The sequence below is a fragment of the Bos indicus x Bos taurus genome, chromosome 3, assembly GCF_003369695.1.
Source record: "Bos indicus x Bos taurus breed Angus x Brahman F1 hybrid chromosome 3, Bos_hybrid_MaternalHap_v2.0, whole genome shotgun sequence".
Taxonomy (NCBI): domain Eukaryota; kingdom Metazoa; phylum Chordata; class Mammalia; order Artiodactyla; family Bovidae; genus Bos; species Bos indicus x Bos taurus.
In genome coordinates this window covers 16,565,866-16,590,186 of record NC_040078.1, presented here as the reverse complement: position 1 = coordinate 16,590,186, position 24,321 = coordinate 16,565,866, and the positions used below count along the sequence as shown (strand labels likewise).

Below are 24,321 nucleotides of genomic sequence, written 5' to 3'. Positions count from 1 at the left end.
ACATAAAAGTGAGGGGAACAAGAATACACAAATAGTTAAGGGTTTTAAACCCTCACAACTGAAGAAAGGACACAAACTGTAAAGGTACCCCAGAGACTTCAGGGAGTATAAATCATAGCCAACCTCCAAATCGCCCCTAAAATTTCTCCCACCAAACTGCCATCCCCACCCTCCACCATGACTAAAGCACAAGCCACAGGAAAGTTTAGAAACCATTCCTTTCTTTATTAAACATAGCTTGCAAGTGATAAATATTACAAAGTTTTTTTTCTTTTAATCCTTTCTCCAAAAATTAGCTTATTATTTGAATCTGTCACTGCTGAAATGCTCAGCAGCATCTGAAACAGATGGGAGTGTATTTGCCTTTTTGAAAACCAGTTTCTATTGGTCTTAGTTTTTTCATTTTAATTCCCAAACACAATGCAGAAAATCAGAATGAGTTTTTTTTTTTTTTAAAAAAAGGAAACTTAAAGAGTTGTGCAAAAGGGTCTTGTTCCCCTCCCACCCACCCCATTCAGAGAAGGCCATTCCCCATCCCACCTCCCTGCTCCCCACCCCCCACCACCAATCTATCCTTCCACCTTCACCAGGGCTTCCCCACCATCCTATATCCTCTCCAGGCTTTACCAGCCAAGAACCTACAGTGGGAGTACTCAGCCCAGGCTGTGGGGGAACTGGGCCCCTGAAGGAAATAGCTGTTGAGAGAGCTGCCTTTAAGGGGGTTCAGATGATATCTGAGGGAAGGAGACAAGATGTGGACTGTATCTGAGCTCTCCAACCAAGAAATGGGGGAAAGATCTGCATTCTGTAGCTCACAAAGGGTGTGAGTGACCACCAACCTGGGGTATTCATTGGTCAACCACCCTTGAGGGCAGTTGCTTGTGAGGTGGGGCTTGGGGCCTGGTTCCTGCCCTTGGGTAACTAGAGCATGAGGGCAAGTATGTCCCAGATTTAAGTGAAGTTCGAAACATCACTCTGCTGCCCTTCCTAAACCAAAAGGAACAGCAGGGGCCTGGCAGCTCTCCAAGGGCACCGTCACACACATACCCACTTCAACACTAGCCACTCTGGTTTCCTCCCTGGTTTTTCAGCCCAACACTTTCCTCCCCTCAACTTGTTTTGTTTTCAGGTGGGGAAGAAAGCTTTACAAACTTGGTGGCTAGAGGATCTCCCCTCCTGCCATCACTTCACAAATAAAACTGAGACCCCAAAAATCAGCTCTATCAAAGGTCACATAACAAGTCAGCAGGAAAGCTTGAGACTAAACCCCGGGTCTCCAGACTGTGACACCATCCCACCCGCTTTATGCTGTGGTTCTCTTTACTCTCCACAGTCTGGACTAGGAGTCTCAGCTTTTGCAGTAACCCAGCCTCACCCCAATTTGCAAACCCTAAAACTGTGCACAGATGGATATGGCTCTCCCCTAAGGGAGACTTTCTTAGGATGACTTGTTTAAATTATTTCTATCATCCCCTGATAATCCACCCTCAAAGGCCCATGAAACTAGGTTATTTTTTTGGGGTGGGGAAATCCCTTGCATAAGAAAGCTTGACACTGAATTTTGTTATATAGGTATATTGTATATATGCTGATGCAATCAGAGAAAAAAAACAGTGCAAATACAATTACAATTCATAATAATACTTGGTTTCAATGCCCCCGGGAACTGCCCCATTCCTCGGCTACCTCCCAACCCCCAGCACTTCCCCACAGTCTCAACCTAATGCTGGGGGGTAGGGAGGGTGGGCAGGTTAGGGTAGGGAGTGGGCTCTGCCAAGGCAGTGCTGGTGACCCGGAGGGACTACTCCAGGGTGGGGAGGCAAGGCACAAATTAGGGGTGGGTGGTGGGGGAGGTGGCATCTCTAAGGAGGGATGGGGTTGGAGCAGCTGCCAGTCTCAGTGTGCTGGGCCCGGCCCACTCCCCTCCCCACCCTCCACAGCCCTGCCTCCCTACCCCCTCCCCTTCCCCAGAAACCCTTTTGCACGGATCATACACAAACGGGCACATTACAAAATGACATAACACAGTTTCACAATATCCATGGCTAGGGCTTTTTTTTCTCTTTTTCAGTTTTTTTTTTTTTCTACACAATGTACAATTCCTTTTAAATGGATCAAGAAATAGCTTATATACACGAATGAGTCCTTGTTATAACATCTCGGCAGCAAATATCATAAGCTAATGAAGGTCTTGTTGGAGGGGAAAGGAGCCTAGGACTGGGGTGGGGGTAGGGGGTGTGGAGAGAAGGTTATGCCTTCTGGAGAAGTGGGGAGAAAAGGGAGAGGTTAGGGAAAAGGAACAAAAGTAAAATATCAAGAAGCATCTTTACAAAGCAGTTCTATAGCTAATTCCTTTTAAAGGGGAAAGGAAAGGTAACCAAAGCAGGAAAACATTTATCTCTGTGTCTTAAAAAAAAATTGTCTACCATACATACATCCAAAAAATGTGGAAAAATACTTATTCCAGGGATGAAAGAAGTCCAGATGCTGTGGTCAAATGACAAAAAGAAAAAGAAAAAAAAAAAGACAAATAAGGACCTCTGTCCCTCAGTTTTACCAAAGCCTTACCGCTCATTCACCTGTATCAGGCTTAGAGAGAGTAAGCCACTGTCCATAAACTACTACTTTTTAAGCCTCTGGTGATGGAGGAAGCCAGGCAAAACTGGTGGGATCCTCACTCTAGTATCACCCTGAGCTTCAGTGCTCCAGGGGTGAAGGATAACTCTGTACAGAGGGTCTTTCTTCCTATCTTTAGGGCATGAGGTTTAGTGTCTATGGGGCCCAAGGCCTGGGGATGGACAGCAACAACAGACTTGGAGGGACACAAGGCAATCAGTGATGAAAAAGGAGAGAAATGAGGAAGACAGGATGGGGGAGAGGGAGGAGAAGGGAGGAGGTGGAAGGCTAATACTTCACCATGATTAGAGGAGCCTCACCCCCGTCACTAATCCCTGGGAAGGGTATGAAAATGGGGATAAGAGAGGGTAAGAAATCAAACCTCAGCGATTGAGCAAAGGGTCACGGAGCTATACCAGTCAACAAGCAGCCTCTATGTAACTGACCCTGAGGGGATAAAAACAGGGAAGACTCCACCCTCTCCCCTATCGCCTCAGCACCTTGGCAGGCAGGCGACTACAGGCTTTCCTTCCCCATCATCCCCATCTCTACACATCTTACTTCCAAACCCCATTCAAAGGTGGCCTGGCTCCCAGGGAAGGGATTCAGCTCAGGGCAGGGACAGCCCCCAGCCAGACGGTATTGCACATTCTCTGTTCCTTACTTTTAATCTCAACTGACAAACTCGGGCACCTCGTACCTCTGAGCACCTCTGAGCTGGGGGAGGGGAGACATAACAGAAATGGCACTTCATCATGGGGTGGGGGGAGGGAGGCTAGACAGACATGCCACAAGGCAAGATGACTTGCAGGGAAAATATTTTTTAAAAAGCTTCCAATTTTGTGGAAGAGAGAAAAGCAAAACCAAACGATTTATCCAGTGCTTTCAAAGCACAGAGGGCAAAGGAAAGATGTAAGAATATATCTTTATATATATATATATAATTTTAAAATAATCCCAGACCCAGTTCCACTAACCCCCCTCCCTCTCCCACCACTTAGTCAGGGGTTCCACATTCCCCAGAAAAATACTCGAAACAACCCCATCACTACCTGTTACTAGCGTCTAGCTTCCAGATCATTTCACCACTGGGGAGCCCAGACACAGGCTGCATCTCTGCTCCTTTATTAAGTGCTCAATGAATTGGGGGAAAGGGAGGAAAGAAAAAAAGCCAGGAAGGCCCGTAGGGCCAGTATAATCACCCACAGTGGCTCTGGAGTATGGGGAGTAGAAGCCAGTGTGGGGGGAACTGAGCCTGATTCCAGCTCCTCCTATCCCCTCCCCAAACTTTATGGGGAGGATGTGCAGTTTGTGTGTGTGTTAATTTTAAAAGTGCCTTCTTACTTTAAAAAATTATTTAATTTTAAAAAATAAAAATGGGGGAACCTCTCCAGGTGGCTTTCAAGGGCAAAATGTTACACTCCTCTTCACACCTCTCTGCTGAGAGTATCCCTTCCTCAAACTCTGGCAGCTTTTATTAGAGCTGGAGAGGCAGGTGGACATGCACTATGAAGTGAGCAGAAACCCCTACCTTTAATGGGCTTCCCTTACCTCAAAAACAGCCTGGTCCCTTCCCCTGTCCCCCATGGTGTGGGCAAATGGGATGCTAATCTCCCCAATCCCCAGAACAGCAACATTGCACAATTCAATTCATTCTCTACATTAGTAGCACTTAAGAAAAGAATAAAAACAAACAAGAAAGCAAAATTTATAGAATTCTGGGGAGAAAAAAGACAACAACTACTTTTATAGCACAGGTCCAGGATTGGTTTTGACATGAATTGTTCAGCTGTGAGCGGTCAGCTCTGCAGTTAGCGCAGCAGGGCCAGGGTAGGGCTCCCACCTGATTAGGTGCCCTCACCCTCATCTCCTGGCGCTCAGAAGGTAAAGAGACAAATGGGAAAGTCGCAACTATTGGGAGGGAATCCTCTCTCTCTTTCTCCCTCTATTTCCTCCCTTTGACATTTCACTCACTCATGCCCATCCAACTTCCAGGACACCCAGCAAAGTCAAGCTGGGAACAGCCACTCTATATTACAGATGGGGCTGTGGTTACTGAGGGCAGATTAGGATTTTTAAAAAAGAAAAGAAAGGAGATGGGGATGGGGGAGAACTTTACAAAAAAATAAGATGAAATAATCTGGGGCTAGTTGGCCTGGAATAGTCTTCTGCGTTTCCACTGGGGTCAGGAGACTAACCTCATTCGCCCAGCATCCAGAAGGCTAGGACGTGGTCTCAGTCCTCCTTGGCTCAACATGATGTTCACTGTCATGCCCCTTTCTCTCTCTTCTTTATGGGTCACTTTTAGAGTGGTTAACTTTTAAAGCTTCTCCTTCCAGGCTCTTTCCCCTCATTCTTAGAGCCCAACTTCAATAGTCAACACTGCCTTCTGAACTGTCCAGCTCAGAGACACCCCATAGCTGGTGTGCTATTCCTCCCTGTTTGATGCCACCACCTCCCCCCAACCCTGGGTTAAGTGCATTAAAAACTTTTGCCCCTAACACTCCCAGTCATGTCCTACTTGGCAGCTGGGGACCCTACTGCAATGCTCCTATCACTTAACTGAATGTCATTTGTGTTTACAAAAAAGAAAAAAGACAAAAGAAAAGAAAAAAAAAATACTGGGTGAAAATAAAAAGGTTTAACCGTCCACTGAACAAAGGGAGGACACACAACATCATTAAAAATGATAATAATAATTAAAGCATAAAAACAAACTTTAGAAACACACATCCAAGGGCTTAGATTTCTCCCCAGGACCTCATTCTGACCTCTATCAGAGGCAGAGATCCACCTCGCTATTAAAACTGAAGAGAGAAAGTGGCAGAACAGATCGCAGCAGTGTAAACTAAAGGGGAGGTGGCGGGGCAGGGCGTGTGTTTTCTTGCTGATTCCTACTTTGTGTCTTCTGTTTTCTGTTTTGTTTCCGTGTATGGTAGGCACCAGTACAGGCACTGCATGCGACGGAAGTTGGGGACATGGGGGAGGAGAGGGTAAAGGGTTCAAGGCTGGGGCAGTATGAGTGGAACAGGCGTTATTTCTGTCCACTGATGGACTGCGATATAGACCGGGGAGGGATCATGTCTAAAAGGTATTCCCGCTGTCGGTCTGCCAGACTGGGGGCTTTGTGTCCTCCAATACCAGTGTTCAAGTATGCAATGTTGACACCTAGACCCAGGAGACAAAAGTGGAGGCAGGTATTAAAAGAAATGATCCCTTCTTCTGCAATACCCTGAGGCTGCAGTCTTGGAGATGCAGAGGGAACATTAGAAGTTGTCTACATCCATCCAGACTCAATTAAGCTTTATTTCAGTAACAACTACCCACCCTGCTCCCCAGCTTTAGGTAGGGAGGCCTTCCCCAAACTTCAAACCTACCAGGATTAATCAACATGGTCTTGATGGTATAGAAGAGTCAAAGAAAATAGTGGTGAGAGGAAAATAATCAAGACAAAGAGAGGGGAATTATTGAATCAGCTTTGGTTTGGGGGCTGCTGACTCGGAAGAAACTTCCCTAGGTCACTCAACCAGGATCAGGACAGTTAACCCTGATATTCTGGCCAAAAGAGATCAATAACCACATGCCCACCAAAAGGGCACACTAGAGAGGACCATGTCATTTTCACCACCAAAACCTTAGTGTACTGTGCCTGGCATGTAATATGGATTTAGCAGACGTTTGCTGAGTAACAAGAGTGAAGGGAGGAGGGCCTAAAGAAAGAGCAGAAAACAAAAGACCGAACCAATCACCTAAAGGAGCTGCTAAAGAACTGCAAACTAGCCAGTCAATTCCCGAGAAAAGTTCTCAGATCAACCCTTCTTACCTGGCATACCAAGGAGGCCACCCGGCACAGACAGCTGGGGTGCCTGTGCAAAGTTGGAAAGCATGGAACGGGCAGATGTGGGAATACCACGCTGGAGGCTGCTTTGGGGCTGCGGAGCCTGCAATGAGGAGGAGACGAGCAGTCGTAACTTTGCCACGATGGAAGGTGTGAGGGGGAGGAAAGAATATGGGAGTACAGAAGAGCAATATGATTCTCCACAGAACAAAGGACGAACTGTAATAAATGACTGACAAAACCTCAAGAGAAATCCTCACCTGCCGGAGCGTATGATGTCTCATTATGGTCTCTTGTTTACTGACACTGGACACAGCTGGAGCCGTAGTTGGGGAGAGGGCTGCCTGCTGCTGTAATCGCTGTTCAATTTCCTGTTGGGAGTCATCAGGTCAAGTTGGGCAGGACAGCGCCCAATTTCCTAACCAAAAAACCTAGAGGTCTTCTTATCTCTAATGCTGCCAGCCAGTTGGAGGGATATGGAAAAGGCAAAAGAGTCTGGTGGGGTAGTTGCACTAGGATCTCTGGGTACAGCAACCTCAATGCTTCAATACTTAAGGAGTCCCTCTCCCCAGGAAAGCTGGCTCTCAGAAGCTGGCTGGAGATCTAGGTGGTGGTGATGAGCTGACTAATGTAATTAATTAAGGCCAATGAGTTACTGAAGTTTTATTTTTGACTCCTATCTACCCATTTTCCAGAAGACCCATGATGCTACCCAGAGGGGTCTGATGGGTGGTGGGGCAGAAAATAATCTGAGCTTCCCAATACCTCTTCCCTGCTCCAAGATATTCTCATTCTATTAATAATGTATGAAGAATTCACACACACTAGCAATCACTAATCTTCACTGAGCTACTTTATAATTTACCCTTCCCTTTGTCATTTCTTTGTCAAATATGGACTGCAGATAATTACTTCTCTAAAAGAGAGTTCTAGTACAAATATAAATCCTTTTCACCAAAATCCATTTGTTTGAGGAAATGAAGTCAATAATAGAGGAATTTCCTCAGTGCTATCAGGGAAAGCCAAGATTCTCAGCCCTTTGTCCCTTTCCCTTAACCTCAGACATCATGTGTCATTAAACTCTTACTCAATCAGAAGTAGTCAAAAGGAAATGGGAAAGGCAGAATGGTAAGAAGGGTATAAAGGGAACTCAGGCCTCTAGGTTCAAGGAACTTCGCTTCAGAAACCTAGATCACCTGCACTGTAGTGTTCACACAGACAACTCCTCTAAACTAGAAAGAACTGCCTTTTGGTAAAATCCAACCTGGTCAGGTGGCTGGTGAGAAGTCAGAATTCTTACCTGTTCCTGCTGTAGGGCTTTAACAAAAGCATTTTTCAGCCGGTTGGTGTGTTCTGCCTTTAGAGCCTTCTTCTGGTTGGAGGTCATACACTGCTCACACAGAATCTTTCCATTCTTCTCCTGCTTCCAGTGAGGGGTGAAGTCTGTGCGGCACTGGGCACAAACAAAGGGTTCGACCCGCAGAAGAGAGGCACAGCTTTTCCCTAGATGCCAACAAAAATAATAATCAGTGGTCTCACATTTCCACTCCATCTCCTGTTTCTCTTCATCAGATGAATCTTTTTCCAGGAGTTTACTCTGCTGAATTAAAAAAGTGACTCTGAAATTTATAAAATATTTACATTTCATTTGATTGCAAAGTATCACTTTAGGGAATTAGATAGTACCATCAGTTCATGGGGTCGCAAGGAGTCGGACACGACTGAGCAACTGAACTGAACTGAACTGATCCCTATTTACAAATGAGGAAACTAAGTCTAAGAAACACAGCTCCAAATGACAAAACTGGGATGATAAAAACCCAAGTTTTCTGATTTCCTATTATGCAATATTGAGAAGAAAATGTGTGTCAGAGTCAAAGGGCTCCAGCCTGCACACTGCAAATAGAGAGCAACCCCTGCTTGCTGCCACTAGACACAGTCCCTATGCAGCAATGAAGACCCAGTGTGGCCAAAAATAAATAAGCTTTTTGATATGCTGTTCCTAAATAGCCTCTGAATAAAGGATGGGAGTGGTTTGGTAAAAGTCAGGGAGAGGTTATTTAATATTACACAGTATCATGTGATACTCTGTCCATACTAATCAAGTTTGGCAACCTTTTACTTAGATAAAAAGACTGGCCAACAAACAGCCTTACCTTGGCTGTCGATGACACTCTGTACGACTTCCTCCAAGCCTACCATGTAGATGAACTCGCTATTGGCTGCACTAGGCAGGAAGTGAAGCAAGGGAGCAGGTGGTTTAGGGGGTGGAATCTCCAAGAGTGTCTTTTCCAGCTGTTTGCGAAGAGCCAATTTGGCTGCAGCCTGTGAGTTGGCAGCATCTGTCATGGCGCTGGGGCTGGGGAGTGGTGAGGACACCCTGTTCACGGTCCCTGGCTGGATATGGGAGGCAAGATTCATATAGATGGCAGAGGATGTTGTGCGCTGACAGGGAACAGAAGAACTTGACTGCTGAAACAGATTGAGTGTAGGGGTCAGTGATGATATGTGAGAGAAAGCATCAATTTTTACTTTTGTGGCAGAGAACATTACCTGATCCTAGTCTGACCTACACAGCTTCCCCCAAACTCAGAAAACGACACGAGGTGTCCCACTTCTCCACTGAAAAAGGATTTTGGCACACAGGAGAGGAGAATGACAGTGGCTATGAACTAAAACTGCAAAGATTCAGGATTCTTTGTTTTACATCCTTTATGCTTCTTATTCCTTAGATCCCTCTAGTTCTTTCTTCTAGACATATTTTAGCTTATTGCTGCTCATAACCCTTCTCTGCATATAACCCTTTTTCTCTACTACTATATTCATGTGGGCTTTCCAGGTGGCTCAGTGGTAAAGAATCCGCCTGCCAATGTAGGAGATGGAGGAGACTCGAGTTTGATCCCTGGGTTGGGAAGATCCAATGGAGGAGTAAATGGCAACCCACTCCAGTACTCTTACCTGGGAAACTCCACGGACAGATGAGCCTGGTGGGCTATAGTCCATGGGGTTGCAAAGAGTCAGACACGACTTAATGACTAAGCACGCACATGCTATATTCATAAAATTCCTCATGATTTCACTTTTGGGACCACTGCCAACCCACCAAAATTTCCTTTGTTGTCCTAGTCCAAAAACTTAAAATCTATGACCTTTTCAACAGGGAAAGCAAATAAAAGATTTTTCTGTTTCCATATTAGGGCTCCCTCTTACCGGTTGGTAATTGATGGTGGGATTCATATTGGGTGTTGTGGTGCGTACAAGGCCAGGCTTAGGCGGGCCCCGCTGACCCTGTAGCTGGGCTGGGTTTGGCGCAATCACACGTTGAGACATTAACATGTGTGGGAGGGTGGTATTGGTCGCTGAACGGATGACACTGTGACCCTGAAGTGTGAAAAGATATGGTCGTAGGTGGCAAAATGCCTCACAAAATGCCAAACAGAAAACACTGTCTATAATATATAGCTAAGTAGAAAGATAGTCATACTTGGTAATTCTGTCTAATGATCTATGGGATAAATCTGCCATCACTGTAAAATTTGATTAGTAGTTAGGAATTCCCTGGCTTTTTTGGTATAAACTATCTTAACCCTCTATGGAAAAGGGCTAAGAAGTAGAAAGACTACAGTGGAAAGATCAGTTATTCATCCTTCTACTGTAGACTAAATCATGCCATTAAGGACCAACAGGATTATCGATAATAATGACATGTCTATCAAGGCCAGGTTCTTTCTGTGATCTTCACAAAAGACCCAAAACCGAGATAGGATAACAGAGTTCCCTGAAACTAAGATCACACTATGGGTAACATACCTGTAATGTTCTCAAATTCTGTTCAACCCCTTGGGCCCCAGGCCGGGAGGGAAGCTTGGACAGGCCTTGCTGTCCCACATGGGCAGGAGATGGCTGAACAATAGATGCTGCATTCTGTACAACTGGAGTCTAGGAGAGAGGAGAAAATGAGACAGTGGAAAAGGCTAGTAATCAGAGGTAGAAATCTGGTACACTTCTAGACTTTCAAAACTCCTTGTCAGTCTGAAGCTCCTGTTGACCAGAAGGGAAAATGAAAAAACAGAAGCATAGTTTTCTTGATTAAGGCCCCAAATAAAAAAATAACACTGTTCCTAGAGACTAAACCCCAGGGGACCAGAGAAGAATGAGCCACCCTGCCGAATCTACCTGGGGTAGCCCATTCTGTTTTTCTTTGCTTTCTGCTAGTCCTTTATTTCTTGGGCACAGTACCTTCTGAACCACGTTCTCTTTCTGTAGCTGACTCTGTCTCAGTTTCTTTAACAGCACCAGTCGGGCTTCTTCCAATCGCAGCTCATCTCTCAGCTGCTTGATGAGTTGCTGCCGTTCTTCAATGCCTTTCCCCTGAGGAAACATGGAGACTATCAGCTATAGTAGCAGTTACTCAGAGTACACTCCTGCAAGATGATCTATTCTTCTAGGTCAAAAACCTTCATCTTCCACAAGAAGCACAGGTGCAATGGAAATTGTTACCTTTGTGTTCCTAGCACACAGTCTGGCACAGTGCCTGGTATTCGTTAGGTATTCAAAAATAGCTTACAGAATGAAAGAAGAGATCATATATAAATGCTAACCAGATTCCTGGCAGAAGAATGGCCAAAGGGAGATATTGCTTTCCTTGAAAATAATGTTCCTTAATCTTTTAAACCCATGTTTCCTCCAGAAATACATAAAAACTTAGGAATTCCTCCATATTTGGAGAGCCAGGATACAGTATAGAAGGTATTTCCAGCTAAGAGTTGAGTTTACATGATCTGAATTATGAAGTTTTCATTTTCCAAAGATAAACTACACTTTTCCAAACTTTCTTCTCCACTTGTAGTTATTTAGATCCAAAAAGTAAACACTGAAAGAAAAAAACCAGAAATGGGACTCTCAGGGAATTAAAAAGAATAGTAGAAGCAAGAAATGATGAAAGGAATCTCTTTTTTTTACCTTAAACATCTCTAGGTTGGCTGCTTTGAGTCTTTCTTCCATTCGGGAGCTGGAACGGGGGCTGGAAGCCTCATTATCAGACAAAACAATGATGTCTGGGGAGGGAGTTAGCCTTCCTCGGTCTGGTTCACTGGACAAGAAAAGGAAAAATTAAGCTATTTCCAACAAAGTTCATAGAAAATTTAAGAAAACTTTTCTACACTGAACAAAGAAATCCAAAGAAACTTAAGTCTGTTCTGATTCACCCAGGGAAGACAGAGACATCCAAATCAAAGGATAAAGAAGAAACCAAAATGGAAGTGTTGACAAAACCACAGCAAAAGAACTTTTCCCATCTAAATTCCTTATAGAGGATCCAGACACAAAGACACTGAATGGCTTTAGGAATGAAAGTAAAAGATAAGTGTTTTTATCATACCAATTTTAATAAAAATTCCAAGTGCTTTTCTTACTCAGTCTCCTTTTGGGTTGTCTTGAGGTTCAAGAAGGAAATGGTTAGCCTGACAGGGGAAGAAAGGCAAAGGCAGTAGAGCCTACTTGTCCACCCCAGGTACAAAGGACACATTGCTAAGGGGGCATTATATCAGAATGATGATACTGGTAAGAACATGATCCTGGCTATCTGAAGATTTACAAGAAAGGAGGTTATGTGGCAACTCCAGTGAAGTCTGTCCTGTCAAGGGTAAACCAAAAGGCCAAAAGAAGGTACTGTTGTCAGTGGCTTGAGAGAATGGACAGTGCTAAGTATAATGTCTACAGCCTTCTGGAGGATTGAAACTCCACAATTAAATGTATGGGTCTTGTACCTACTTGCAAGTTCTACTTACCATCTTCCCTCAGGAAAAAAACTGTCTCTGAAATGACTCTGAAATCTAAACCTTTCACACTGGCTATGCCCTCTGGCCAATCCTAGTTATTAGACAACTATAGTTTTGATCTTTCTGGGGCTAGTCTTAAAAGCATCTTGTCCCTTTAAAATAAAAAATGGCACGCACTTTTTAACACCTAGATAACAAGAATCCTGAAAATTCTAACTGCCTGAGATTCCCAAGTCAATGACCATATCCTATAATTCTCTCTTGATTTCTTAATTCAGATATCTTCGCTGACTACTTTTTCGAAATCTACAGTGTAGTCAGGAGTGTGTAGGTCTAAAACAATGTATTCTTAGGTCTTACTTAAACTTGTAACTCAAACCTTTTATAACCACAGATCTTTAGTCCTGAGAGCCTCTTGACCATTTCTCAGGGGTTCTTGTCTCAGATGCCATTGGGACTTGGATGCCTTTTGAACAAGGCACCTTGGATGGTTGGGATAGGCATTCAATTCCTCAACAGGGTAAAACGGAGGTTACTAAAACAACCAAGCTTAGATGAGGAAATAAATTAGGAAGACAGTGATAATAATAACTATCTTGGGAATTACTAAATTCATCTGTATCACTTTATAACCACTGGTCACAGACACAAGCTGAAAATGTTGGGTTACAGAAAAAAGAAGTCACTAAAGGGAGAAACGAACCTTTTATACTCTAACCTCCAGTTCCTGGAGTAATGGTCAGGCCTAAACATACTGCATTTTTATTTATCATTTCTATAGTCCTTCATGCCCCACCCCCATCCCTAACATGAGTAAACAACTTTGAGGTCTGGTAGATTTCCCTTTCTTCTACATGATTCCCCAGTGTTTACATCAACAGTCAGAAGCTCTTTCCATCCTGGCCTGGCTGGATACACACCTCACAAATTATTTCTAACCTAAGGAATTCTTCCTTGCTCAAATGAGTGCCACCGATTACTTAAGGACTATCCAGCAACAGAATAAGCAGAGACATTACAGTATGGAGATTTTGGAATTGAGAGACATTTATCAGGAAGCTGTATCTGAGAAAGGAGAAGGCAATGGCAACCCACTCCAGTATTCTTGCCTGAAAAATCCCATGGATGGAGGAGACTGGTGGGCTGCAGTCCATGGGGTCACTAAGAGTCGGACACGACTGAGCGACTTCACTTTCCCTTTTCACTTTCATGCATTGGAGGAGGAAATGGCAACCCTCTCCAGTGTTCTTGCCTGGAGAATCCCAGGGACGGCAGGGCCTGGTGGGCTGCTGTCTCTGAGGTTGCACAGAGTCGGACACGACTGAAGTGACTTAGCAGTAGCAGCAGTATCTGAGAAAACCCTAAATGATATTTTATTCCCAAATATAACTGATGTATATTACATAAACAGCACAGATAAGGAAAAGCCCAAGTCAAGTTTCATTCCTCAATTTGTTTTTTTTTTACTTTTGACCTGGAACTCTAGCTTTTTCTTAAACTTTTCTGGGGACAGAAGTTATTTTGCTACTTTCCCAAACATACATATGATTTACAATACTTGCTGTTCTTAAGTATGCTGCTGCTGCTAAGTCGCTTCAGTCGTGTCCAACTCTGTGCAACCCCATAGACGGCAGCCCACCAGGCTCCCCCGTCCCTGGGATTCTCCAGGCAAGAACACTGGAGTGGGTTGCCATTTCCTTCTCCAATGCATGAAAATGAAAAGTGAAAGTGAAGTCACTCAGTCGTGTCTGACTCTTAGCGACCCCATGGACTGCAGCCTACCAGGCTCCTTGTCTATGGGATATTTCAGGCAAGAGTACTGGAGTGGGGTGCCATCGCCATCTCCATCTTAAGTGTGAAACCCTACCAATTAGATATTATTGAAAGCCAGACCTGCTGCTGCTATCACTTTGTAACTCAGACTGGCAGATTCTCAGAAACTATAAAACTCCTAATCTTTATCCAGGTAATAAAAACAAAACCAGAACTGCCATGTCTCGATAGCATTCCAAAACCTAAGCAGTGCTGGTTTCATGCATATCTTATTTCATGGATACCATAACTTGCACAATTGATGGCAAAAAAAAGATATTTAGGCAATTATGATATGGCTATCGTGTCAAGAGCCCTTCCTTCTTTCTGCTTTTAAAGTCCCTCCTCCTTTTATTCATATCAAAGAAACCACTGTGAGCAATCTATCAATCTTATTTCTTCTTACAAAAAGCTTGAGGCTAAGTGGAAATAGCTGTTAGTGTATCTGGTCTGGTGAAAGGGAAGAAGAACGACAGGATAGACAGGGCCTATTTTTTTTCATGCAGAATGGGGATCTAGGTGGTTTACATCAAGCCTCTTTTCTTGGAGAACATGAAGAACAGTTCCTAGTTTCCAAAGAATCAAGTTTCAAAGTTTCAAAAGTTCAATCCTCTAATAAAATTAAATGCAATGGGAGAGTTTTCAGGGTACTCTAACTTTCAACAGAATTTATCTGTGATATAGTATAATTCCAACAACACTGAGATCTTACTAAAATGTGTAACAATGTTTCTATGAAAAATACATTTTCAGTTCCAAATTTGGATGTAAGGAATCCACCTAACATTTCTCCTCTTCATTGACCCCAGTGAAGGAGGATTAGTCATTTGCTCCAGAAGGTTAAGGGTGACTATGGGGCAAGTGGATTACTCAGGTGCATTATCTCATTCATCTAGTTTTCTTTTTTTCTAAAAAGGTCTAAGGATTAGTCTATAATATTTTGCTGATACTACATATTGCTCCCCCAAATTTTTCTCTTCTTCCACAACCTCTACAGAACTTTTCTGATGTTTCCTAAGGGTTTTTAATGCTATTACCAAGAATATTGTTCCCCTATTGGGTGTGATTTAAAAAAAATAACTCTGGGACAATACTAAAAGTTACCATGAAAAGGTAGAGAAAGAAACCTAAGTAAGATTGTAACCATTCCTTGTTTCTTCTTTCTTGCTATGTGTATGTGAGAGCAAGCACAAGCATGAGTGTACTTGTATAAGTGAATGTGTATGCATGTTTGGGGTGTGGGGAATGTGGCACAAATGAAGTAAAAAATGCAGATGATTAGCACATGAAGAAGATAGAACACACAAGAAAAGAGAGGCCCATACTCTTTGAGGTAATAAAAGTTGGGTATCCATAATAAACAGATCCCAAAACTCCTGGGATGATCTGAAGAAATGACTGTTTTTGCCTCCTACAACAGTCTAAAATTAGAGCGTAAGTATATTAACTCACTTCTAGTTGGGGTACCAACTCTTACTGCCTCCTTGATCCAGAAACGGCTACTTTATCTTAAGGATAATAATTTTTAGAGGCACTTATTTTCATTTGGAAACAAGTGGAATTCCTGGTCAAGCCAGATGGCACAGATACACCTTCATTCAAGAAGCTTTAGGAAGAAAAACCCCTTCCTCTCATTGGAATCCATTCCTTTTTCATAGGCTTAGTTTATGAGAAGACCTTAACTATGGAGGCAGTTGAATCAAGCCATACCTCCGTCTGGCACTCATATCTACGGGTTCATCATTGATGTTTTCTTTGCCTGGCCTTCCAGCAGTCCTGCTGTCTCCATGAGGCCTGAGATTCCCATTAAGCTTCTCTTCATAGCCCTTGACTCCACTGCCATCTTGTTTAGTGGGTAACTCATGTGGCACCTCAAGATTTGCCAAATCCTTTCGTTTGAGCAGTGCCAACATTTTCAGACGTTCCATGGCCTCATGCCCCTCCATTTTGAGTCGTTTAGCCAGGACATCATCTCGCTCATCAGCTGGATCCAAGCTCCGCTTCAACAGATTCAGGCGAAGAGCATCCTCTGTCATTCTATCCATCCTATGGAAAGAAACATTCGAGTGCAATCAGAATAAAGTCCCTTAAATAGTCCACAAGGAAAGAATAATCACAGGCATATAAATGGAAGGTCAAAGTTAACTGAGCTAACGTTCTAACCCTATAGCTTCCTAGATGATCTGTATTAAAGGAGGTATCATCTCAACCTCAGCAGTGAAAGTAAACCTTCAAATGCCTTCCAGTAATTGAGGTTCTTACTGTACAGATGTCTGATACCAAAGACCATACTCACTGAGATAATCCATTAAGAGCCTACATCTCTCAAAAAAGTAAACATCCTTTTGTGACTGGTCTTTTGTGTATGCATGCTCAAAGTCAGAAGCTTTGGTTTTAACTCTCCTGCCAAATTCTTCTCATGGAAAAGACTCTTTTATGAACGGGAGGTTCCTCAGGTCACCCATGCATATCTTTAACTGGCCTATCTTACTTGATGGAGAAATATGAGAAAGATTAATTAGACAAAGGGCATCTAACAGGAACCCTCAGTTGTCTGGATACAGCAAGGGTCAGAGGGGCCCTCAAGTCTCTACAGATTCAGTATCTTAGGATACTTTGTTCAGCAAAGAACTCAGGCACATAGAAGATAGAAGGCACTACGTTCTTCACTCTCACAGCAAAATTATTACAGGCAAGCTACTTATCATTTTTCCTTCTCATTTTGATTTGTTACACTAACAAAATCTAGCTACAAAATTTCTCCAACACTTGCAAATCCAGGGTTACCTTCCTGGTAGGAAACAGCAATGTGACACTGGAAAGAAATCTCTGATGCATCAAAACACATGTTCAAACTGCTGTTTACTTTTACAGGTCAAGTACTTAAAAGTTACTTTACCTCCCCAAATCTCAATTTTCATCTGTAAAAGTGGGTACTCAGAAAAGCGTTCAGTAAAATTTAATTTCTATACCCTCAGGATATAACTTTCACACATAAGATACAAGATTCAGCTTGATAATTCACAGACTCAAATAGTAGGACAGAGCAGATTACCAATGTTAATTGGTGCTCTTACAAAGAAAAGTATGTGTGTGCTTGTGGCATTTTCCTTCCTGTAGTGCAGAGTAAAATATAACTCTTCTAATTATAATGAGGAAAAAGAGTAACCAACAAAAGAATTTCCAACAAAAGGAGACAGAACTTTTGGAGAACAGAGAGAAGTCAGAACTCAGACCTCTGAATTTTCAAGTCATGTTTCTTAACTCTCTTTTTCAAAGAACAGCCTTGTTGAGATATAATTCACATTTCATACAGTTCATCTATTTAAAGTGTATAATTAAGTGGCTTTTAGTATACCCAGAGTTGCGCAATGATCACCATAATCAGTTTTAGAATATTTTCATTATCTCCTCCTTAAAAAAAAACCCCATACCCATTAGCAAGTCATTCTCTTCCCCCTTTACCTTTATACCTCACTAATAGAATTTATCTCTAAACTTGCCTATTTTGGACTTTCATATAAGTGGAATCATACAATATGTAGTCTGATTGGCTTCTTTCACTTACCATTATGTTTTTCAGATTCATTCATGTAGCATATATCATTGCTTCATGTTTTTTATGGTCTAATGATATTCTATTGTATGGATATATATTTTGTTTATTCATTTATCAATTGATAGACATTTGGGTCTTTCCCCCACATTTTAATTTTATTGGCTGCGCTGTGTGGCATGCAGGATCCTAATTCCCTGACGAGAGATAGAACTCATGCCCCCCGAGGTGGAAGCACGGAGTCTTAACCACTGGCTCACTAGGAAGTCCCCTACTTTTTACTATTATGAATACTGCTATGAACTTCTGTACACACGTTTCTGTACGGACATGTCTTCAATTCTCTTGAATATATACCAACAAGTAGAATTGCTGGGTCCTATGGTATTTAACTTATATGCAGAGTATATCATGAGAAACGCTGGACTGGAAGAAACACAAGCTGGAATCAAGATTGCCGGGAGAAATATCAATAACCTCAGATATGCAGATGACACCACCCTTATGGCAGAAAGTGAAGAGGAACTCAAAAGCCTCTTGATGAAAGTGAAAGTGGAGAGTGAAAAAGTTGGCTTAAAGCTCAACATTCAGAAAACGAAGATCATGGCATCTGGTCCCATCACTTCATGGGAAATAGATGGGGAAACAGTGGAAACAGTGTCAGACTTTATTTTTCTGGGCTCCAAAATCACTGCAGATGGTGACTACAGCCATGAAATTAAAAGACGCTTACTCCTTGGAAGGAAGGTTATGACCAACCTAGATGGCATATTCAAAAGCAGAGACATTACTTTGCCAACAAAGGTCCGTCTAGTCAAGGCTATGGTTTTTCCAATGGTCATGTATGGATGTGAGAGTTGGACTGTGAAGAAGGCTGAGCGCCGAAGAATTGATGCTTTTGAACTGTGGTGTTGGAGAAAACTCTTGAGAGTCCCTTGGACTGCAAGGAGATCCAACCAGTCCATTCTGAAGGAGATCAGCCCTGGGATTTCTTTGGAAGGAATGATGCTAAAGCTGAAACTCCAGTACTTTGGCCACCTCATGCGAAGAGTTGACTCATTGGAAAAGACTCTGATGCTGGGAGGGATTGGGGGCAGGAGGAGAAGGGGACGACAGAAGATGAGATGGCTGGATGGCATCACTGACTCGATGGACGTGAGTCTGGGTGAACTCTGGGAGTTGGTGATGGACAGGGAGGCCTGGCGTGCTGCGATTCATGGGGTCGCAAAGAGTCGGACACGACTGAGCGACTGAACTGAACTGATGGTAACTCTCTTTTTAACATTTTGAAGAATTGTTAGGCTGTTTTTCCGAAGTGGCTGCACCATTTTACATTACCACCAGCAGAGTATAAGGGCTCCAATTTCTCCGTATCCTCTTAATTCTCTTTAAACAGCTTCAGATATGAAACATATTATAACACATAGAAACACTCATTAGCTGCAGGTTCCCCAAAGATTTATTTTGACATGTGTTATTTCTGAAGTGGTTTACCTCTTCAGAAAAACACCCCCAGATGGACTGACTGGAAAGTTAAATGAACATCAAAAAGTTAAGCCCTAATTGCACAGTAACAATGTCTTGGGTAACTTGATCAACACCTCATAGTGAGAGTATGATTGAGAATACCATGAGGAATTGCAAAAGGTAAAAAATCAACTAATTATACACCTAGGTGAAAAAAGTACTTCAGTAAAGTACACAGCAAAATATATGAATGTGTGTTAATACAGTAGACTGTTTTGAGATAAATTATATTTATGCGCACTGAGGGAATGACAAAATGATAAAATTCAACCACCTGGTGCTGGCTGGAAATTGGGATGCCATCATTAGCTTGGCTTCTTCAACTGATGGTTATACAAATAACTAAGTCAGTTCAAATAACTTCCCCTTTATTATAATGACATAAATGGGTACACCGCAAGTTGTGAGAAACCAGAACCAGATATTTGAATGTCTGAGGTAAGCAATCTTTCCCAACAGATGGCTTGACAACTCTGATTAAATTTTCCTTGCCCACTCTTGACTTTACTGACCCAATTGTATGTACTCACAGCCATGCCTGCCTCAAAATACAATGAGATATGGATGACTCTTTAAAACAACCAGATTAAATGAAGTCAGCCAGATAGAGAAGGATATAAGTATTTTACAGTTCCACTTATATGAGTTACCTAAGGCATATTCCCCCTGGAGGAGGGCATGGCAACCCACTCTAGTATTCTTGCCTGGAGAATCCCATGGATAAGAGGAACCTGGTGGGCCACAGCCCATAGGGTCAAGAAGAGTCAGACATGACTGAAGTGACTCAGCAAGGCATATTCAAGGAGACAAAGCAGAATAGAGGGTATCAGTGACTTGGGGTGGAGAGAAGGTAGTGAGGAGTTACTATTTAATGGGAACGTTGTCTCTGGGATGAAGAAAAAGTTCTTAAATGAATAGTAGTGACGGCTGCACAACACTGTGAAAGTAATAAAAACTGAATTCAACATTTAAAAATGGTTGAACTAGGGACTTCCCTGAGGTCCAGAGGCTAAGACTTTGTGCTTGCAAAGCAGGGGGCTCAGGTCTGATCCCTGGTCAGGGAACTAGATCCCACATGCTACTACTAACACCTGGTGTAGTCAAATAAATAAATCAGATAAAAAATAAATATTAAAAAAATAAAAACAAAAAAGGTTAAAACAGTAAATTTTATGTTATGTATAGCTTGCCACAACAAGGGAAAAAATCCAATTTAGTAAAAACAGATGAAAAAAGGCCATGAGTGGTATTTTCAGGGTGATGAAAATGTTCTAAAGCTAGATTGTAGTTATAGCCACAGAACTCTGTATATTTATTTTAAAGAAGAACCGCTGAATCATACACTTATACGCCAATAAAGCTGTAAAAATAATATTCAATGTGAGCTGAGTTAGTGCTAAGTTGCTTCAGTTGTGTTCCACTCTTTGCAACCCCATGGACTGTGGCCCACCAGGCTCCTTTGTCCATGGGCTTCTCCAGGCATGAATAATGGAGTGGGTTGCCATTTCCTGCTCCAATGTTAAGCTGGTCACACACAAATTCCTCTCCAAAAAGAAAAACAAAAATTCTGTAAAATGAATGTTGTATGTTGTCTTTTAACACCTAATCAAACTTTTCTGCTTTTTCCAGGCTTCAAATAATAACCATATTTCTTAAGTACCTACTTAAAAGCCAAACGTGTTACTAGACACTTTATCATGCTTCCTTATTTAAATCTCTTCACAAGTTACTAAGTGGTATTATCTCTACTTTAGAGGTGGAAAAAGTGTCAAATCAAGTATCCTAAGACTGGAAAGCTTTAGACAGTGAATCTAGAATTCCAAAGCATGTCTAGCTCACTTCAAAAATCTATTACAGGGCTTCCCTGGTGGCTCAATGGTAAAGAATCTGCCTGCCAATGTAGGAGACATGGGTTTGATCCCTGGTCTGGGAAGATCCCACATGCCATGGGCACTGCAACTAGAGTGTAGCCCCTGCTCTCCACAACTAGAGAAAAGCCCACACAGCAACAAAGACCTGGCACAGTCAAATATAAATAAGTAAAACTGAAAAAAAATCATCCACACTAAAAAAATCCTAATTTTACAGCTATTCCTCCCCACCCTGCCAAAAAAAAATCTATTATACAGTACATCTCCCTGCTCAGAGCAAAATAATCTTAAGAAGCAGTGTTGTGGATTCATGCATTTGCACATGTATCCAACCCATCCATCCCCCACAGACATTAAATATATACAATGTGCCAAGTTCTGGGTTAGGTACTAGAAGTAAAGGTGAAAAAAAGACCAGGTTACTGTCTTTAACAATTTCATTCTGACAGGAGACAGATGTGTATGTAACTAAAGTACTCAGATGTTACAAGAACTCATTATCTCTGCCTTTGCTATATCCTGCTTTTTCTTCCTCATACTGAATTCAATTCATCCAGAGGCAAAAGCTAGAAGCCTGGAAATCATCCTTAACTTTCCCAGACTCTTAAATCTAAGTCACTAAGTCCTATCAATTCTATTACCTTCCTCTCAATGAGAAAATTTAGCCATTCTCTTGTATAAGGGATGTTCCCAACACAGGGACTGAACCTGGGTCTCCTGCATTGCAGGCGGATTCTCTACCTTCTGAGCCACCAGGGAAGCCCCAATGAGAAAACAGGTAGTGCTGGCATGTTGCTATTGGCAGCCCTCTTGGTCATGAGGGAAGGCAGTCTGCAGATAAAGCAGATGCTGTGCACTGAAGAACATTGAGAGGAGAGCTAATCACATAGCTGTGCCACCAAATCAAACTACTCTGAAGCTAGTCCTATTAAACAGACCAACAAATTCCTTTCATGTTTAAGCCAGTATGAACTGGATTTTCTGTTACCTAAACTGAAAATATCCAACTGGATAGACAGCTCTGTCAGAAATGCTGAAATGAAATCACGGTGGAGATACCCAATAAACAGGTGAATATATGGTACACAAACAAGAGCACCAGAGTTCAGGCCAGAGCTGGGGATAAATATTTGAACAGGTAAAGAAGAAATTCTTTCATTATTATTTCATTATAACTGAAATAATGTATGGGGATGAATGAAACTGAATATACAGTCGGAGGAAGAGCCAAGGGTAGGGCTTGGGCAATACCTACATTTAAGGATTGGTTGGTCAGAGGAAACTAAGAGAGCTAAGGGAAAACTAGGAAAGCATGACACGTCAACAAATGAAAGAGTACCTGTGTCCAACAATTACAGCAGAAGAATGTCCAGCTTTAAATTCATTGCTAACTGTTGTAAAAAATAATGGCCAGATGGTGACACAGCTTTAGAGTCATGCTTGTCAAGTTTTCAACTCACTGTTACCCCCAAATCAAAATACAGGTCTGCAGTGAAGACTTTTAGAAGAGCTTGAAATGGAAGAGGAAGGAGGGTTAGAGGTGAGCAAAACGAATTAATATCTACTGAGTCGATTGCTATTTAGTAGGCAATATATAAGGCCCTGTATATGTATTTCCTCATTTAATCACATTAAAGTTTTTTTTAGTGAACTAAACATTATAGATTGGGCTTCCCTGAAAGCTCAGTTGGTAAAGAATCCACCTGCAATGCAGGAGACCCTGGTTCAATTCCTGGGTCGGGAAGATCCCCTGGAGAAGGGATATGGAGGAGGAAATGGCAACCCGCTCCAGTATTCTTGCCTAGAGAATCCCATGGACAGAGGAGGCTGGCAGACTACAGTCCATGGGGTCATGAAGAGTCAGACATGACTGCAGTGACTTGGCATGCATACAAACATTACAGATACTGTTGAAGCGCCCTGTGTAACTTTCCCACCAAACCATTCTACCCTCCCTTCTTCCCTCCTCAGAGAAAGGCATTATAGTGGATTTGTTATCATTCTAGTACATATATGAAAGAAAGTGAAAGTGAAGTAGCTCAGTCATGTCCGACTCTTTGCGACCCCATGGACTGTAGCTTACCAGGCTTCTCAGTCCATGGGATTTTCCAGGCAAGAGTACTGCAGTGGGTTGCCATTTCCTTCTCCTGGGGATCTTCCTGACCCAGGGATCAAACCCAAGTCTCCCGCATTGTAGGCAGACGCTTTACCCTCTGAGCCACCAGGGAGAATATATAGTATAGTTTGTATATTTTATTTGTTTAGGATCTTAGTTCCCTGACGAGGACTCAAATCCAGGTCCCCTTAAGTGGAAGGGTGGGGTCCTAACCACTGGACCACCAGGGAATTCCTTAGTTTGTGTAATTTTAAAAGTAGTTCTTATATGTATCCTTTTTCATTTGCTTTTTTAATGCTTAATTTTTAATATTTAAAATTTATCCAAGTAAATATATGAAGCTCTAGTTAATTTGTTTTAACTGCTGTGTAGAATTCCATAGCAAAAAATACTTGATTTAGTAATGCTATCTCCAGTTCAGCATTTAGGCACCAATTTGTTGATGTTAAAACCAATGCTGTGATTTCCGCTTCTAGTCAAGATGGTGTAACACAGGCCAGATATGACCGCTCATCTGAAACAAAAAACCTCTAGACAAAACACCTGAAACAAAGTCTTCAAGACACTGGACATGAGGCTACCAAGGACAGTGATCCCAGAGGGACAGGACACAAATGCAATAAGCTCTGTAACTCACTTGGTCACTGCCACAGGAGCATTTCTAGGACACGATGCAGGGATGGGAAACGAGGAGAGCCAGGCAGACTCTTGAGTTGAAGAGATGGAGATGAGGGTGTAAGGGTACAGTGAGACAAAGACAGCTACATTTCAAAAAGGACAAAGTACCACAGAAGTTAAGAGCTGCTGAAAGATGGCTATCATAAAAAAGACAGGTGAAGTACTGGGCACGTAGAGAAAGTAGAATCTTCACACACTGCTGGTAGGAATGTAAAATGATACAGTCACTTTGGAAATTGCTTGGCAGTTCCTCACACAGTTAAACATAGAGTTACCATATAACACAGCAATTCCACTGCTAGGAGAACCAAAAAACATTATCTCTACACAAAGATCTGTACACGAGTGCTCATAGCAGCATTATTCATAATAGCTGAAAAGTGGAAACAACCCAAACGTCCATTAACTGATGAACAGATAAACAAAATGTGGTATATTCATACAATGATACACAGTCATTGTATAAACACTGTATAATAGCCATAAAAAGGAATGAAGTGCTGATACATGTTACAACATAGATGAAC

The 24,321-nt window shown here is 42.3% G+C and overlaps 1 protein-coding gene across 4 annotated transcripts in view; it reads right to left on the bottom strand.

Annotated features, from left to right (window-relative positions):
* Nucleotides 1–204: 204 nt before the first annotated feature.
* The window catches only part of GATAD2B (GATA zinc finger domain containing 2B), an 83,924-nt gene continuing 59,807 nt past the window's right edge, over nt 205–24,321 (bottom strand). For 2 of the 4 annotated variants that reach the window (XM_027532848.1, XM_027532818.1), the window contains exons 3-12: nt 15,757–16,092; nt 11,417–11,546; nt 10,694–10,825; nt 10,265–10,393; nt 9,665–9,835; nt 8,611–8,926; nt 7,755–7,957; nt 6,715–6,825; nt 6,440–6,557; nt 205–5,784 (exon numbers count right to left, since the gene is read on the bottom strand). In XM_027532848.1, coding sequence (XP_027388649.1) covers nt 5,651–5,784; nt 6,440–6,557; nt 6,715–6,825; nt 7,755–7,957; nt 8,611–8,926; nt 9,665–9,835; nt 10,265–10,393; nt 10,694–10,825; nt 11,417–11,546; nt 15,757–16,091 — 1,779 coding nt within the window. In that variant the 5' untranslated portion in view covers nt 16,092 and the 3' untranslated portion in view covers nt 205–5,650. The remainder of the gene's footprint in view (nt 5,785–6,439; nt 6,558–6,714; nt 6,826–7,754; nt 7,958–8,610; nt 8,927–9,664; nt 9,836–10,264; nt 10,394–10,693; nt 10,826–11,416; nt 11,547–15,756; nt 16,093–24,321) is intronic. The other 2 variants (XM_027532829.1, XM_027532838.1) reach the window with 2 other exon arrangements.